Consider the following 17,351-nt stretch of genomic DNA (forward strand, 5'->3'; position numbering starts at 1 on the left):
TGTACCATTTCAAACAAAATTTGTAAATATTATATAAACGTCAAACGTTTTATCATTGTTAATATCCTTCAGCCTGTATAACATGTTATACATGATAATATTTATTAATGCAACAAATATATATAATTTTCAAAGGAAATATTATATTCCAACAGTGTGTTCAGTGAGTTTTATTAGTTATATCAGTATTAGTTTAAAACCTGTAGGTTATATTTACTTAATAAGGAATAAAGATGGAGTAATAAGGAATAATGCTTATCGTTATAAAAAGAAATATATCTGTTACATAGTATTTCAAAAAGTTTTGTACTTTAGACTTGTAATGTAGTATTAAATTTAATTTCCTTTGCCCATGATTATGCCTAAATTGCTTCACAAAAACGCAGAAAGGACCTGTTTTTGAAACTGTCTTCTCCAAATAGATAATAGGTAGAACCAAAGTAAAGCTGTAAGACAATATATATGCTGTAAATGTGAACTTATAGATATTTTCATTCCACTTACGTTGTAGTTACCGTATAGCAATGATAAACAGTGACCTAAAAATCAATAAGTTATTTGTTTACTTTTAAACACTACAAGCAACATTATAAACATTAAACAACTTATTATCATTATTTTTAAGTCGTACTTACTTGGATATCCGCAGGGTCCACTACTACGAAAATAGGAATTGGGCCTATCCAAAAGCAGAACATGGTATCGAACTGTGTAGTGACTTTCAATAGATTTTTAGTCACATCTGGAATCAAATAAAAGGTGTATTATACACCTTTAAGGTGTATGGAGTAATCTTTAAACTAAAAAATATGAAGATATAAAAAACATTGTATTTTGAAGTTTTGTTTAAATGCTAATCAAAAACGTTATTCTTAATAATTATGCAACATCAGTGAGCCAGTTGAGAGGGTGGCCGTATGGTATAAGACATTGGACTGGTCCAAATTCCATTTAAAAGAGGTCCAAATCATCTTAAAACAGGACCTTTTCTTGTCAATACTTCTATGTCGTAATGCTGACTGTAAGTTTTTGGTTCAAGTTTGACAGAGTACAATTAAAAAGAAGAATTGCGCCTCCTTACAAGAAGTGAAGATGATGTATCTGATTAATACGATCAGCACAAACAAATGTAAGCAAAGTACATGTTTGTTTGTAATATTTTATGGGGTCTAGTGTTTTATGATTCTCGTGTCTCCGGTGTATGCTAATTAATTTGTAATAGAAAAGGCAATTCTACTGTCTACAGAGAGGTGAATACCTGTACATTGCTGGTATTCTCCTACAAAATGCTTCTTTGAATATCATTAAACTAATGTATCCGTTAGTAAAAGTCAATTATCAATCGACTTCAGATTAGTTATTTTGACGACAATTATGACGTACCGTACATAATTTCTTGATCTACACCATGGTGAAAAAAGCAATACGTTCTAAAGGTTAGTACACTACAATTTAAAATGGTCGATGAAAAATCATTTCATGTTTTGTATATATTTATATTTTCTTTTCCTTATAGGGCTATCCAAAAAGTAATAGACGTTTTTGAAAGGTGCGGCAGTGGACGGGTCCACAGCCGCCATCTTGGTGCTAAAACACTGGCGTTCAGTACGCATCGAGCTGTAGTTGTGCGCTGCTATTGAAAATCCCGCCACTTGAGAATTAAGTTCAGTGATAAGGTTTTTGTTGGCAAAAAACCATAAACCAATTGAAATCTATCGCCAACTTTGTGAAGTTTATGGAAATGGAATGAATGAAAATAATTGTGTACTGACTTCAAAAACTTTGCTGTAGGGAAGCTTGAATACGATAATTTTGTGCCACGTTTTTTTCCCAAAATCCTTACTAAAGATCACAAAAAAGACTTACTGCATCGTTAACTGGTGATGAAACATGGGTGAAGCATGTCAAGTGTAAAACGAAAATGCAGTCTCTAGAATGGAGGCACACACGTTCTCCAAAAAACCAAGAAAATGTCTCCAAACTCTGTCAGAAAGAAAAATTACGGCAACTTTTTTTGGGATGCTAAGGGTGTAATTCTGGTTGATGTACTTGAGCGAGGATCAACAAGCAACGCAGAGATGTGCTGTGAAGCTTTGCCTAGCGATGCAAAACAAGCGTAGGGGAAAATTAAGTTCAAATATTTCGTTTTTTTCCGCGAAAATGCACTCCACCATACAGCCAATCGTATAAGACAAGTCTTGGATGACCTGCCTTATACGCTGTTCGCAACGCAGTGCTTCGAAAGCTGAACTTCAAGCTGGCGTTAATCAGTGGTTCAGATTTTTACAAAGCTTGCTGGAAACGAAAAACTTGTCACGTTATGAAAAATATGTCAATTTGAACGGGGATTACATTGAAAATAGCATAAGTGTAGCTTTTCAAATGTATATAATAAAATGCTTATATTTCAATTGGATAAAATGTTTAGTTCAAAACGTCTGTTACTTTCTGGATAGCCCTCGTATCTGTTTTATTTGGCTAAGTTATTATATATATATATATATATATATATAATATATATATATATATATATATATATTATTATTATTATTATATATTATAATATCATATAAACGTTTGTGCCAGAACATTTCGGCTTGTTCCTTATGAAATGACTTAGAATTCAACATTTTAAAATTTTCTTCGTTCTTCGAGACAGTATCGTCAATAGGAGGCCATTTTCTTCTCAAATTAAAGTTTGGGTTACATTTGTACTTTCTAACCAAGTTTTGAATTTTTTTGACATTAATTATATTTCATTTTTTCACGTTCACCCATATATACTTCAACCATATGACAGGTGGCAGGAGTTTTCAGATGCGTCATAAACTATAGTATTTAATTTTATCAGCAAATAGCATCTGTATGTCTGCAGTTGAACACAGTAAATATATTTTGTGATGACTAAACCACTTAATGACTCTGATATTACAGCCTCCTATATCTAGTCTAGACATTCAGAAATCTCAAACCAAACGCTAATAGGATAAATTATAGTTGCCGTAGACTAAATAACTAGTAATAATCTTACCGGCGATGTTACCGACGAAGAGTAGTGCGTTGCCGAAGATGGGGAGGGTGGGAGGACACGGCAGCTTGGCAGCGGTGGCGAGAATATGTCTGTACTGCCATCTGAACTGTAAGTAAATTGTCAACAGGAGTAGACAGACAGCGTACAGAAGAATCAGGAGAACTGACATTGCCGTGGCTGACCTGGTCCGTAACTGCTAGGAAATCTGAACAAAGGAATTTTAATTAACACAGCTCTGACAGAAACATTCTCGTATACTATTCAGTCCGCTTCATCCAGGCTTTTAAAGCTCGCTAATCACCATTCCGTGATGCAAGGCCACTGCACCGTAGGCCTACGTGTCTCCATCCTCTTGTGTCTTAACTTGTTAAAAATTGTTTTTAGTAATATGCACTTATATAACAATTAAATTCAATTGAATTATCTGCCATCTGTAATATGTGCATAATAATGAGGTGGTTTTATTGCTGGGAATGCATCAAGGAATAATCTGGAATATTCTCACGATCGCCAAGTGAGAAGCAGATATGCAATGATTGCAGCTCACATATAAACTTGTTCGCAAAACCTCATTATGGTTGAGACCGTATCGCTGGACTAATCTTGCCTTGACTAACAATAAAGCCATCTACTAAAAATAATTAACATTCATTAATAAACTCGGTGAAATTTTAAATAATATTAAATATATATGAGCTCTTGCTAAATAAAACTATGTTATTATACTTAATCGGTTGATCATACAGTCAGTTTCCTAGACGTATGTTGGTACTGGAGGGTTTTCCTAAAATAATTGTTAGTTAAGTTCTTTTTAAGTTAAGTTTAAATTAAGTTCTTTTTCTATGTCGGCTGATCTTTCACTAGAATTGCTTAATTTATGAAGACGGTTGATCTTCTACATTTTACATATTTCAGTATTAGACTTGAGTAATACAAGCAAAATATTCATAGCCCAATTAGTTCCACGAGTCAATGCATTCTTAATTTGTCAGCTCTAGCATTAGGTTTGCTCTACGTATGTTAGCATAGCTGTGAAGTTAATTGATTCGGTGACCAAGCCGTCTTATTCGAATTTTGGGCTCACAGAATAAATTATCGTATATTTCATCACCTGTACAACACACATTTACTTTTCATATTTAACATCCAGCTTCGATTCTTGGAAGTATAATATTTACGGTATACGTCCAACGTCCCTAAGACATAGAAATAGGTCCAGGATATTCAAGAAAATTTGTTTGATTCCTGAAACAAGAAGAGTGGATGTCATCAGGATAGCCAACGATGCCATAGTAGTGTTTGAAGTGCCAGTGGAAGAGAACCAAGTGGCGGTTGCATACATAAAACAATCATTTAAGCGAGATAGCATGCCGTCGCTGGTGGTCTAGTTTCAGGACTTTTGATCACCAAGTAGACTATACGGAAAAGAGGAACAACACCGCAAAGGTCATCGATCCAACGTACCCTTCAAACAAGTTTACGACGGAAAAAACTTCCTCTTGTCTAGTCTGAAGAAAACGTGAAGATACCAGTCACAAATATGCCTTTTACTGACAGAACATTCTTTACGAGGAAGTAGACTGTGGGAGTTGTCAATGAGTAAACTGTTTTGTGACTTTGACAACTTAAATTGAACACGGCAACAGTCTGCAGGTCAGGAGTTTTTAGTTTTTATATTTTATTTTTATGTCATAAAAAGTTTTACTAATCGGTTTCGTTTTATTAATCAGTTAGAATTTAGTTTTTCTGACACGAGTGCAAAAATCACAGATAGTTATTATTTATTAACAAATTAAAAAACCACATTTGAGTAAAATTTCTTTACGCCATCAAACTAAAAGTTGTAAGTTATCCCAACCAACTATCAAAGTTAATGAAAATTAATAAACGGTAGAGCAGTGTAATAAATAAGGTCCTTAATAATAGTACTATTGTTGTGGCCGAGGAAGCAATCTAACAATGTGTTAACGCCGTCAGACTTTGTTAATGTCAATAATAACCAACACACACGGCCACTGAACACTCATCATACTGGATATTCTTTTTATGTAACCACTGCAGCACGGTATAAGTATGTAACATTATTAATAACCTAAATAATAAAAAGTCACCATTGATGTTACTTTTACCGTAGCTTTTACAAAATACTTACCGAATAAAACAGCTTCGAACCTTCTTTATTATAGATTAAAGTTTATTTAATACCCCGTTTAACAACCTGGGGATTGCCTTAATAATTAACTAAAGTTACCTAATCAAAAATAGTCTAAAGAGAATAGTCCTACTGTTTCATACGTAAGAGTTACTGATAATATTTACAGTAATGTAAATTTAAAATATACAATTACCGACTTATTTATCGATTCTAAAATGGCGTCTGATTTAGTAGCCTATGTAGATGCTGGCAGTGTTTTAATTGAGGAGTGTGGCCTTGGAAATTTTCCGCTGATATCTCACTGACCGCTGTCACTGTGGAGGGTTGAGGACAGCCTAAGCTTGCCACTGACCGTTACAGTGAATTTTTATTCAGGGGGCTGTGTTCTCGGCCCATCTTCTGTTAGTTGGCTGAGCGTTAGCGAAGCCTATTACTCGAAGGGCAGGAATAATCCTTTTCCTCTGTCAGTCCGTCGATACTATATCTCAAAAACGAACTGGCCTATAGATTGCAAGTTGTGCATGAAGCTTCATTTCTATATGAGTGAGTAACACTGATATTATTCATGTTACTCCATAGGATTTTGATAAGTGTTAGCGAAAAGTTTCACATTTGGTTTATGCGTAACCATAATAGCAATGAGAAAATAGGAGAATAAATAAATTTGTAAACATCTGAGTATAGTCAAATATTAAATTTTACCATGTGACAATTTATACAGTTAACGTATTCATACATTACAAAGAAAAAAATAATGTAATGGAAAGTAAATGTTAAAAGTTGGTCACAAGATATGATTATTTCCGCGCACTATTTCATTGTAATACTTTCCTTGGCTCACGGGAAGTTTTTTTATAATTAAACTCCTTAATTGGAGGCACAAAAATGGGGATGTATTACGTGGAAAAACATCTGTGATAAAGACCATAGGGCAGTTTTAAATATTTAAATTAAATTTCATACAACATACACATGTACTTATTCATGTACTACATACAAAAGAATAAGTACTATGATTGTTTATGTCCGGAAATGTAGTTTGTTTGAGCATTATGAATCACTTAGTAGGCTAACTAAATTCCTAACTAAAGTCTGCCGAGAGGATATATGTTGCTTTCTTTATAAAGAATATCTGTTTATCTGACCACAGGACATTTTGAGAATTAATTGAGCTATAGGCTTGAAATTTTGCATGCATCGTTAGAGAATCCTGTTACGCTTCTAATAATTAATAATTCTAAATAATTAGTATTGTTTTTAGTTTTTATTTAATGCATGTTTTAAAGTTAGTGAAGTTTACCCACAACATGGTGGTTCTGATTCCTGGCTTAGGCGTGTCACAATGCTCTGGTATGATTTGTTTATTTTAACATAGTTTGTAATTATGTGTTAGGTTAATTATTTACCTGAATCAGAGATCAGATTGCTATCTCGAAACGTAGTAGTACTGATTTTGTTGTTTCACTGAACGATGGCAAATTTTTGGAAAAAGTCCTGTTTCCTAATAGAGAAGCCAAGATTCCCACAAAACTATGATCTATTTATGAGTTATTATTGAAAATATAAACGAGATAGATCCGCTCCAACTTCTGTATGTTTTTGAAGTACCTTGGCTCTTTTATGATAATCAAAGTAGCAACAATATCTTTTACAAAACTAAAACCGAACAAAAAGTGTTCGTGTTATTATAGCTTTTTGTTCAATGCTCTTAAATATAAAATCTTATGTATCTAATTTAATTCAATTGAAAAATAATGTGGATATAATATTATATTATTGTGTTTTATTATTGTACCTGTTAATTAGGTTGAATAATGAATTTAAATTGGTCATAAAGAGTACCAGTATAATACTGGTATACTGTTAGAATTAATTCCTAATTTTATATTTTTATATGTAGTATAACTGTAAAATGATGGAAATAATTCATTTCTTACATCTAATGTAATGGAATTGCCAATTCTCTCCATAGTTTGAGTGTTTTTGGACGTTTAGGTGATGCGGGTAAAGTGAGATTTTATGTGATGTAGTATAACGACATACCTACAAACCAAGCCTACACAACCACAAAAGTACTTATTCAACCAGACTACTTAATCTGCTATTTTATTATTATTTTTATTAGCCTTATTAGTGATAGAATGTACAAAATAAAATATAATACGGAACTTTAATACTTATAAAAATCTAAAATATCATATATTTATGACGTTAATAATTTATGTGACTGCAAAAAAAACCGAAGGACTACTATAGTTTACTCATAAATATAACTATTTTGATATTTGTAACTATGACATAGATACACATGTATTTAGACTTCCGCAAGGGAAAGGTTTAACTCGTAAAACTGCCTGGCTATGCAGTTTTTTGTTACGTTATAATTAATATACTAAAAACGTTTACAATTAAATCCGCAAGAGCATTACGCAAACAAAATTTAGCACATATATATAAGTGAACAGATGTGTGATAAGAAGTACATACCGATGTATGTCAGCTCAATCCTGTAGCCGCAAACTGACTAGTTCTCACTTTATAGTTTTACCTCAGTCAAGGATCTCTAGATATCAAGGCCAAGGCTTCCTTCCTTATTTTGATGGGAAAAGCGAATCTATGGGGTTCATAATAGTAAGGTATAAGGTAAACGTAATAGCTAAGTTGGTTATCAAATTTGATTTTTAATATAGAGAAAGAAAAAATACAATTAAAATACTTCAAACATGTTACACAATTTAAAAGCATAACACTTTTAATAAAACAGCGGACGGTGTTATTTTTAAATGCTATTATCAAATATTATTATCATTCAAAAAATCAATAAAATAGCTCGATATTAAACAATGGTATCCTATAATCCTTAAGCGAATAAGTTAAAGATAAAATATTCAAATTTAAAAATAGTTGTTGTGGTATATTACATTCAAAATTTCAAAAATATGGTGTTAAAAAATTTAACTACCTATAAATGTTTGTATTCCCTACTCATATGTTTAATGGTCACTGAAAATGTTGTGCATTTTTGTAAATTAAGCTGTTTTTGAGATAGCAAAGGAGGTAAACTGAATATGACAAACTTATAATTCTATAGATAAATATTATAATCGTTATATTACGTATGTATAAATTGTACAACGTTACTGTTTAAAAATACGTTATATATGCTTAAACTTAAATAATAAAATCACTTTGATTGAAGTATTTAAAAATCTGAATTCTGCCAAGCCGTACCACACACAGCTGCTGGCTTTCATACAATAAAATATACATACATACGTTTTGCACTAAAACGGGGGAATTATAGCGGAGATTAACATACGTTTCATTACTCAATTAAGAAATCACAGACCTACGTGAAAGTTTTTGATAAATAAACTTATACTTATGATATTGTAAACTAATTAATAGATATTCGAATTGAGAATACATATTAGTTTTAAGGTAATTTTATTCCACGAAAAGTTGTATTTATGGGTATACTGGAAAATTCCCATAAGGCAATAACCAAACAAAATAACGAGTTAAGCGCCTTACTTGACGCACAAGTGTCGTGGCCTAAGCACGTGTATCTGACTATAGTGAAATATTTCTGCAATATAAATATAATATAGTTAATTGCCTATAGTTATAAGTTTTCTATATATAATAGACTGGATGATAGCCAACTGTGATGGTTATTCAAGTATTATATTTCGTTATTGTTACATGATTCTCTAGTGATTTAAATAAATATTAAAAAAATACAAAGTTGTCTGCCCTTAGTTTAGAAATACATAATGAACACCTACAGATATGGAAAGATTAATCATCAATTATCTTTACATTATCCACAATAAGCTATAATATTTCTGGGATAAGCCTTGTGAAAACATTATTAACACATTAATAACCTTGAGATGACGTTTAATAACGGCCTCTTTGTACAGCGTCAGTCAACATTGTACTTACATGATTCCTCAAGGCAAGGTACGGGAGAGAATGTTGCACTCGCATTATAGGTCAAATCAATTTCTTATATAAGCATTCATTCGTTCTGGAGTACTCGGTCATACTACATAGTTATACATGTGCTACATTTTTATTAAATCGTCTTTTGCAACACTTTTAGTTATTACGACATAAAAAGTATTTATTTATTTATTTCAACGGTAACCCATTTACAATATAAGCTTAAAATACAATATTTACACGATTAAACTATAATATAAACATTACCATTGGAAATACGTATTTAAAACTGAATAACGCAATATAGACCAAATCTAAGACAAACAGCCAAGGACGCAGTAACTGAAAAGCTAACTAGAAAAGAAACATAAAAACAGTATGAATAACAATTGATAGTAAAAGGAAAAACAAAGAACGATCATTAATTATGTACTACCAAAATTCAACAAAATATAGTATAATTTTAAAAATATCAATAACAGTAGTAATCCTATGTATTTCATAGGATCATAATAATAAATAAATAATAATAAATGTCAATGAAAACATAGAAAAAATTTCAATAGGTATTCAATGCAACGATAAAGAAAAAAATATATATGCTACATGCAAAAAAGTTTGTTAAAATACAAATAAGATGTGAAAACAATATCAATAGTGGTATAATCTCTCTCTCTCTCTCTCTCTCTCACTCTCTCTCTCTCTCTCTCTCTCTCTCTCTCTCACTCTCTCTCTCTCTCTCTCTCTCTCTCTCTCTCCCCCCCTCACGCACACGCACGCACGCGCGCGCGCGCCCACACACAGACAGACAGGCTTGATTGTTTACAATGTCCACATCCAATTCTTCAAACATCTACTCATCAGTGAACGCAAGGTAGTTTGTAATTGCTCTCTTAAATCTTCCAGCAATAATAGCTTTGTTCTTATATATTACTGTGTATTACATTTATGATTCAGTCATTTTCGGTTTCAATTCAAAGCTGTAATTATTCCTCATTTGGCTTTCCAGAATTGACACACGCGTGAATCAATGAGAAAGGTCCCACTACGCCACCCAATCGCATCACTGCACCAGGCCCTGTGTTGGCCCAACAGGGACGTCTTTGGGATACCGTATTCGCAAAAATTGCTGTAACGTTAAAGGTAGGGGAGAGCTTTAAGATTATTAACATGCGGCAACTCTCAGCATTGTTGTACTTATAACATGGAAATAGGAATTTGAATTAGATAATCACTGAGTCGAGGCCCTGAAGTCAACAATTATTTTAAATATTTACACTAACATAAGTATGTTGGTCATATTATCTGGTATTTTATTTAGCTGCTCTTAAGATTTGAAGAAAGTTTCAATATTCGCCAGCTCCGGTGAGTAGTTTATGATATTGCAGTAAAAATATAAATAAAAATAATATACAACACATTTCTAAGGCCGTTTATCACTTAAAAAACGTTTGAGATGATATGGATTTCTTTCGCCAAACTAATATATTTCCTCATTTCCTTACAATTGAAGCGGTAAAAAAACTGCGAATTTCCGAATGACACTCTTGCTATTTACAAATCATCAAACGTGTCTTTCAATTACCCCATATAATAATAATAATAATCATCATCGTCATTAAATGTAAACAATTATGTTGAGGAGGAAAGTCTTAACCATGTAAATGAAGGTGCCTTAAATTGCATTATAACTGAGAAAAATTACAGCCTTAAACCTTATACTTCATATTAAAAACAGCAATTACCAAATTAAAAATTTTAGTTTTTTTCGATTTTTGAAAATATAAAGTGGTTAAGGCCTAGATCCTACAACCCTAAATCTTTCAGATCACAAAAGTCTTACTTGTCGTAAAGAACTGTTTTTAAATTTATTTTCCAAAGAACTCAGGTAGTAAATGGCCATTTTTATTTACTTTTGTACACATAAAATCAATATGTTTGAAACCAATTCCAGTAGATTTTATACATGCTTTATAAAAAAAATTCAAATAATACATTTTGGAAAATACATCGTTGGTACAGTGTGTAAACATTGATAAGCTTATGCTGAAATAATGTCACATCCATTATCTTGTGAAATTGAGAGTCCAAAATATAAGTTGATCTATCTGATGAGATGTTTTGTTAATAAATTGCATTACAATAAATAAAAAAAAAACAAATAACAACACAACTAAATCGTCCAGTTTAGCTATGACATGTATAAATACAAGGGAGACATACACACACATATCAGGAAGTGTATATTTAATTTTCTTGTGCACGAGGCAACCTAGTATTGCATCATTCTTGAAGTGAAGTAAACTTGACATAACGTCAATAATGTAAATAAAGCAATTTCTAGTCTATGTGCACAAGTTTTCCCAACAATCAGGTTTTATATCCATCAAGAACAATCTGCACTAATTAGCCTATAAAGACTGATGTGCTATCAGTTTTTATTATTCTAGAGGAATTACATTTACACTCTGCTTGACGTAAATTTGCTTGACACTTACACACTAAATGGCTTTTCCAAGCGAGGTCTCACGTTTCCATTGGCATTGAACGAAAGCAACAATTACCAACGTCACATCAGTAGACGACAGTATTATATTACGTTACGTGAAACAGTATCTACTTCTTGCTGCAGATCATGGTTTTGCATTCAGTCACTTAGGCAATCCATCATTTTTATAAAGGTATGCCAAATCAGGCTCATAGTTTAGAACTATGAGCACTTCATTTAGACAACAGTTGGGCCCAGTCAGGGAACTTTCAACCGACCTTTTTACAGAATGAATGTTCATACTAGACTTTGAAACTTCTCAAAAACCTAAACACTGTTTCCTAACGTATTAAATAATGGAAATAACAATTCATCCGTTTTATTTTTTCATTTAGTTTTATTATTTCATTACACAGAGTACATGTATTAGTGATGAGTACCTGTGAAGCCTATTACTTGTACGGCCGGAAACATTGTGTTTATGTCCTTGTGTCTGTCTATCTTTCTGCCTATCCAACGATGTCTTGGAAACGAACTGATCTATAGACGTCAAATTGTGCATGAAGCTTCATTTATATTTTAGCGGAACATTTGTTAAATTAATACTACCCTGAGATGTATCATAATGAAAAAAATGTGAATGAATCATATGGCAGGATTTTCCTACAAAATATGACATCTATATACGATACTTCAGTTTTTGCGTAAAACCATTTAAAAACTATTTATAGATAGACAAGAATGTGTTATATGATTGTGAATGTCCAACCATAGAATTTGACTGGCAGACTTTCACTTTTGTCTACTGGGAGGTATGTTGAATTTATTTTCTGTTTTGTCTGTCTGTCTGTAGAGCGTCTCGAGAATGAAATAAGCTATATGATTGAAATTTTTCAAGCAAAAATGAAGCCATATCCTTAAATCTTACAATTCAGGTTTTATAAATGGCAGTAATATTATTATAAATTTTAGTTTTTTTAGTTTTTGAAGAAATAATGTGGTTAAGGCCTAGATCCTTCAACTCTACATATTTTAGATCACAACAAATCTTGCTTGTCGTCGTAAAGAATAGTTTTCAAAATTATTTTCAAAAGAACTCAGGTAGTAAATGGCCATTTTGATTTCTTTTGTACAGATAAAATCAATATGTTTGAAAAAATGCTGTAGATTTTATAAATGCTCTGTAAACTCAATTCAAATAATAAATGTTGGAAAATAAATTGTGTAAACTTTGATCAGCTTATGCTCAAATAATGTCACATCTATAATCTTTTGAAATTGAGGGTCCAAAATCTAAGTAGAACTATCTGATGAGCTGTTTTGTTAATTACTATAAATAAAAAAACAAAAAGCAACACAGCTAAATCGAACAGTTTAGCTATGACATGTATACATACAAGGAACACATAAGTACATATCATTAAGTTTATATTAAATTTTCTTGTGCAAGAGGCAACCAAGTATTGCATCATTCTTGAAGTGAAGTAAACTTTATATTACGTCAATAATTATGTAAATGAAGCCATTTCTCGTCCATTTGCTAACACAAGTTTTCCCTAGAACCAAGGTTTTGTACGCATCAAGTACAATCTATAGTAGTTAGCGTTAGCCTATAAAAACTGATGTAGTCAACAAATAGTCAAATATTTGTGCTACACTCTTTTTGTTACACTTGCATTGCTGCAATCAAATTAATTCATTAATTCTTTTAATTCTACTGATAGTCTATTCAAGGATTCGCTGATCAAACACTTGAATGACTGACATGTATTTTAGACCACTATTTCGAAGCAGTTTAATTTAATCATGAAACCACAATGGATTATGTTTCTCCAGGTAATTAGAATTGAGTGTTTTTTCAAAGTTGATTTCTAAAATTTAAAAGAAAAATGAGTTGTGTTGGATTTCCCTACATTTTCTGGCAAACATTTCAGGCTCGTATTTTAGACAAAATAGTCTAATTTTTGATTATATAGAATTTTTGATGCGGATTTTTGCGTATGTCCTTACACAAGCTCTATAATGTGACTATCTCTACGTGAAAAATTAATCAGATTGATGCGAAATATTTTTGTACTTGGCATATATTTCATGTACGACTAAATGTATGGTCTTTTATTAATTGCCATTTATATGCGTAGTAAAATAGAGGAAATTTTATCTTTGGTTTTTATTTTCATGATTATTTTTAAAATGTGTGTTAATAGTATTAAACATACAAAAGAAGGAAATTGCGGTTGTTTTAAATTGGTATTATTATAACAAACAAATACCATTTTACAGCACAGCCTCCCTTAGTAAATTACTCGTACAAATTTGCAGTAAATTAATATATAAGTTTCAAAATTAAAAACCCTTTTATTATTACCTGTAAGATCACCTACACTATGGAACATGACACCAGAAAAAAATCTTTATAATAGTACATGCACTCACGAAAATATCTGGCGGTTAAATGCTATTGCTTACACGTAAACTGCCCTATTTAAAGTAATGCTTAAATATTCTTCAGATTGGGTGGAAGATATAGAAATATAAAATATAGCACGATCTGAGCCTGTTCAATGCATTTTTATTATTCCATTATGAGGATATATTATGTTTATATGGTCAAATGTATGCAATAAAATTATTAGTTATATAATGTTATTATTGCTCTTCATTTGTGTTCTTTATTTTTAGAAGCTTTTTTCCTATTTTCTTGAGTAAGAAACGTAATGTTTTAACTTATACAGTCTAGCTGTGGTTTTAATTTAAAAATATTTTATCTACAACACAAATCTTTTTCTACGTTATTAACAATTCATTGCTTTAATATTATCAAATAGTTTTTAATCAAAGGTTCGCATTGTAGTTGAACAGGAATTATTATATGCTTTAATTAAGCACAAAAATAATAGTACCGTTTCAGATCTAATTTAGATATAACGCGTTTTTTTCTAGTACAAAATAATTCAAACAAAAATTTCAATTTCTGTGAAAAAGTTTTCAATAACAACTTATTTAACAGTACTGATGATAAAAGTGTATATTTAATATATAATGTGACAACCAGTGTTATATTATTTAGTTATAGTGGTCGTATTGGGGGTGTCATGTAAAATATTATCCACAATTTCGTCTAAAAATGAATCTCTTATATCTGTTACTATTCCTTTTATAACCCATTTTCCAACTGTGGCATGTTATAGGACAACTCAACAACCCACTTCTTAGGAATATTATAGGACTATAGGAAAGAATTATGATATTCATAAAACGGTTTTAATTTCATTATTTCATAGAATGATAATTGTATACTTAATAAACGATTTGAAGTTTTTCATTTATTTCTAATATCAAAATGATCTAAGATATTTTTTCAATTCAAAAATTTGAATTACATAATATTCTATGTTCTCTGCTTATAATATCCTCTACTGGAAATTTAAGAATAAGGCAAAAACTGAAACACTTTTACCTAACGTATTAAATAATGTAAATAAAAGTTCCCCCGATTATTTTGCAGTTTAATTATTATATTACTACACAGAGTACCTGTGTTAGTGATAAGATTTTGTCGGACATACTTCATTGCTCAGGGACATAAAAATCAATAACACTACGATGGTTTTGGATTAAGCTATCAAAATAGACAATTAACACCAGTACTTTAAAAAGAAATCATCGAAGCTTGATTCGACTACTAGGTCACCAATACTAAATAAAGAACTAAAAGGGATAACTAATTAAACGAACATAATATAGATTTTTAATAAATCAATTCAAAGTAAAGTTATAGCTTTAAAAGTTCATCTACAATGATGAAACTCTGTTTCCAGATTTTTTCCAACATGTTCAGTCTTGAATTTGACGATCATTATTATTTGCCGCTGGTTTGTTGGCAGTGATAAGTTATTGCAGACCTATTGTAACCTATATTCTCTAGTTCAGTTGATAATATTTTTTTTGGCTCAGTTTTAACGAAGCCTATTGCTCGTGCGGCGAGCAAAATTTGCATTTCCGAACTTGTGTCTGTCTATGCCTGGCTTTCCAACGATATCTCGGAAACGAAGTAATATATAAACATCAAATTTTGCATCAAGTCATTTATAAAATTTTCAAAAGTTAGATTGATGATTTTACATGTCCAAAGGGTTTGCCTGAATTCAACGATGGAAAATATTAAATAACCATGTCATCTTCACATTATTCCATCTACAAAAACCAAATCCATTACATGAAGATTACTATGAAGTTCAACCAAACTGTGTTTGTGTTACGTTTAGATCGTATGCAAATATTATTACCATTAATCCCATGCTTTTTTGGATCAAACTGTTCAGTAATTAATGTTTAATTAAATAATTTATTAGGAAATTATCCACCTTTTAATTATAATTATCCGTAAAATCCACTGTTTAGAATGCATGGAAAATGACGCCAATGATCTTAGATACACATAATTATTTAGTAAATGCTTATTAGATTTTAATTAAATAAACAAATAAAACCAAGTATAGAAAGATCTGGCATACCTTAACGCAAATCCTATCCACTAATGCAGCAACATAACTATATATATATATATATATATATATATATATATATATATATATATATATATATATACATATATAAGCACAAAATAACCCACACACAAAAAGTACCCGCTCCGCCGGGACTCAAACCCGGATGTCTCACTTGCCGGGTGAATGTGCTACCATTACACCACAGAGCCCTTACTTTTTACTATTCAATTATTTTTTATTTGGCCGTATCTGTCACAAGATATAATAAGGTAACAGATATTAAGGATATTATGGTTATTTCAAGGTTTAATTTTGCGTTTTTATCGTTGCCAACATTGTTAAATAAGCTTTTATAAATTTTATTTCTAAGATATATCTTTTTTATGATATTTAAAAACGTAGTAAATGAATTTTATTGGTAGTAGCAAATAATTCACGATCAGAAGTGTTCTTCCTTAAACGAAAAAATCCATCTAGTAAGTTTTAAATCTCTTAAAGACCTTCCTATCAAGAGAAACACACAAAATAAACGTTACGTAACGAAATAGTGAGACAATGATGAATATAACAATAATAATAAATAATAGAATACACGTTTTGAAAATAACAATAAGAAATAAAGATTATATAACGACACCATTAACAGCGTATATGTATATAAGATAATAAATATGAAGTCAGTGACAGCGTCATGCCAGACGCTGCACTAAGAGGAAGGTGAACTAGATGCTATTGATAATAGCAGAGCTGTAATTACCATCAGTATGAGTCTGCTTACAACATGTGCTTAGTGTCCGCTATCAACAGATTATCTTCAAGGCCGTCTGCAGTCAATCAACGAGTAATGCAAGGCTGCACTTTGGAAATTTTATAGGAAAACCTTCGCGAGACGGTCTGGCTTCCTTAATAAATCTCATATTTCTGTACTACTGTGTAAGTAGATTTTCTGACAACTTAAACATTATTAATTTATTCTTATAAGATTTACATGTACTCAATATTTCGAAAAATGTTTGAGATACGAACACATTGTTTGTGACATGCTGGAAATTATTTTTCTTGAACGAAATACTAGTCAACGGACGAGATACTTATAAGAACAATTTTTGAAACAGGTATAAACTTGTTTGGGATTTTAGGACAGTTTTAGTTTCTAAAAATCGCGTTATATATTATACGTATGCTATATAACCGGCGCCGATGTGTTCAAAAATTCTT

General features: G+C 31.3%; 1 protein-coding gene across 4 annotated transcripts in view; it reads right to left on the bottom strand.

The window, feature by feature from the left end:
- The window catches only part of LOC124365983 (cytochrome P450 4c21-like), a 45,036-nt gene that overhangs the window by 23,398 nt on the left and 4,287 nt on the right, over positions 1-17,351 (bottom strand). The window contains exons 1-3 of one of the 4 annotated variants that reach the window (XM_046822147.1): positions 7,674-7,707; positions 3,032-3,236; positions 636-742 (exon numbers count right to left, since the gene is read on the bottom strand). In XM_046822147.1, coding sequence (XP_046678103.1) covers positions 636-742; positions 3,032-3,200 — 276 coding nt within the window. In that variant the 5' untranslated portion in view covers positions 3,201-3,236; positions 7,674-7,707. Of the gene's footprint in view, positions 1-635; positions 743-3,031; positions 3,335-7,673; positions 7,708-17,351 lie in introns of those variants that run through there. The other 3 variants (XM_046822150.1, XM_046822148.1, XM_046822146.1) reach the window with 3 other exon arrangements.

This window comes from Homalodisca vitripennis, chromosome 7, assembly GCF_021130785.1.
Source record: "Homalodisca vitripennis isolate AUS2020 chromosome 7, UT_GWSS_2.1, whole genome shotgun sequence".
NCBI classification, from domain to species: Eukaryota; Metazoa; Arthropoda; class Insecta; order Hemiptera; family Cicadellidae; genus Homalodisca; species Homalodisca vitripennis.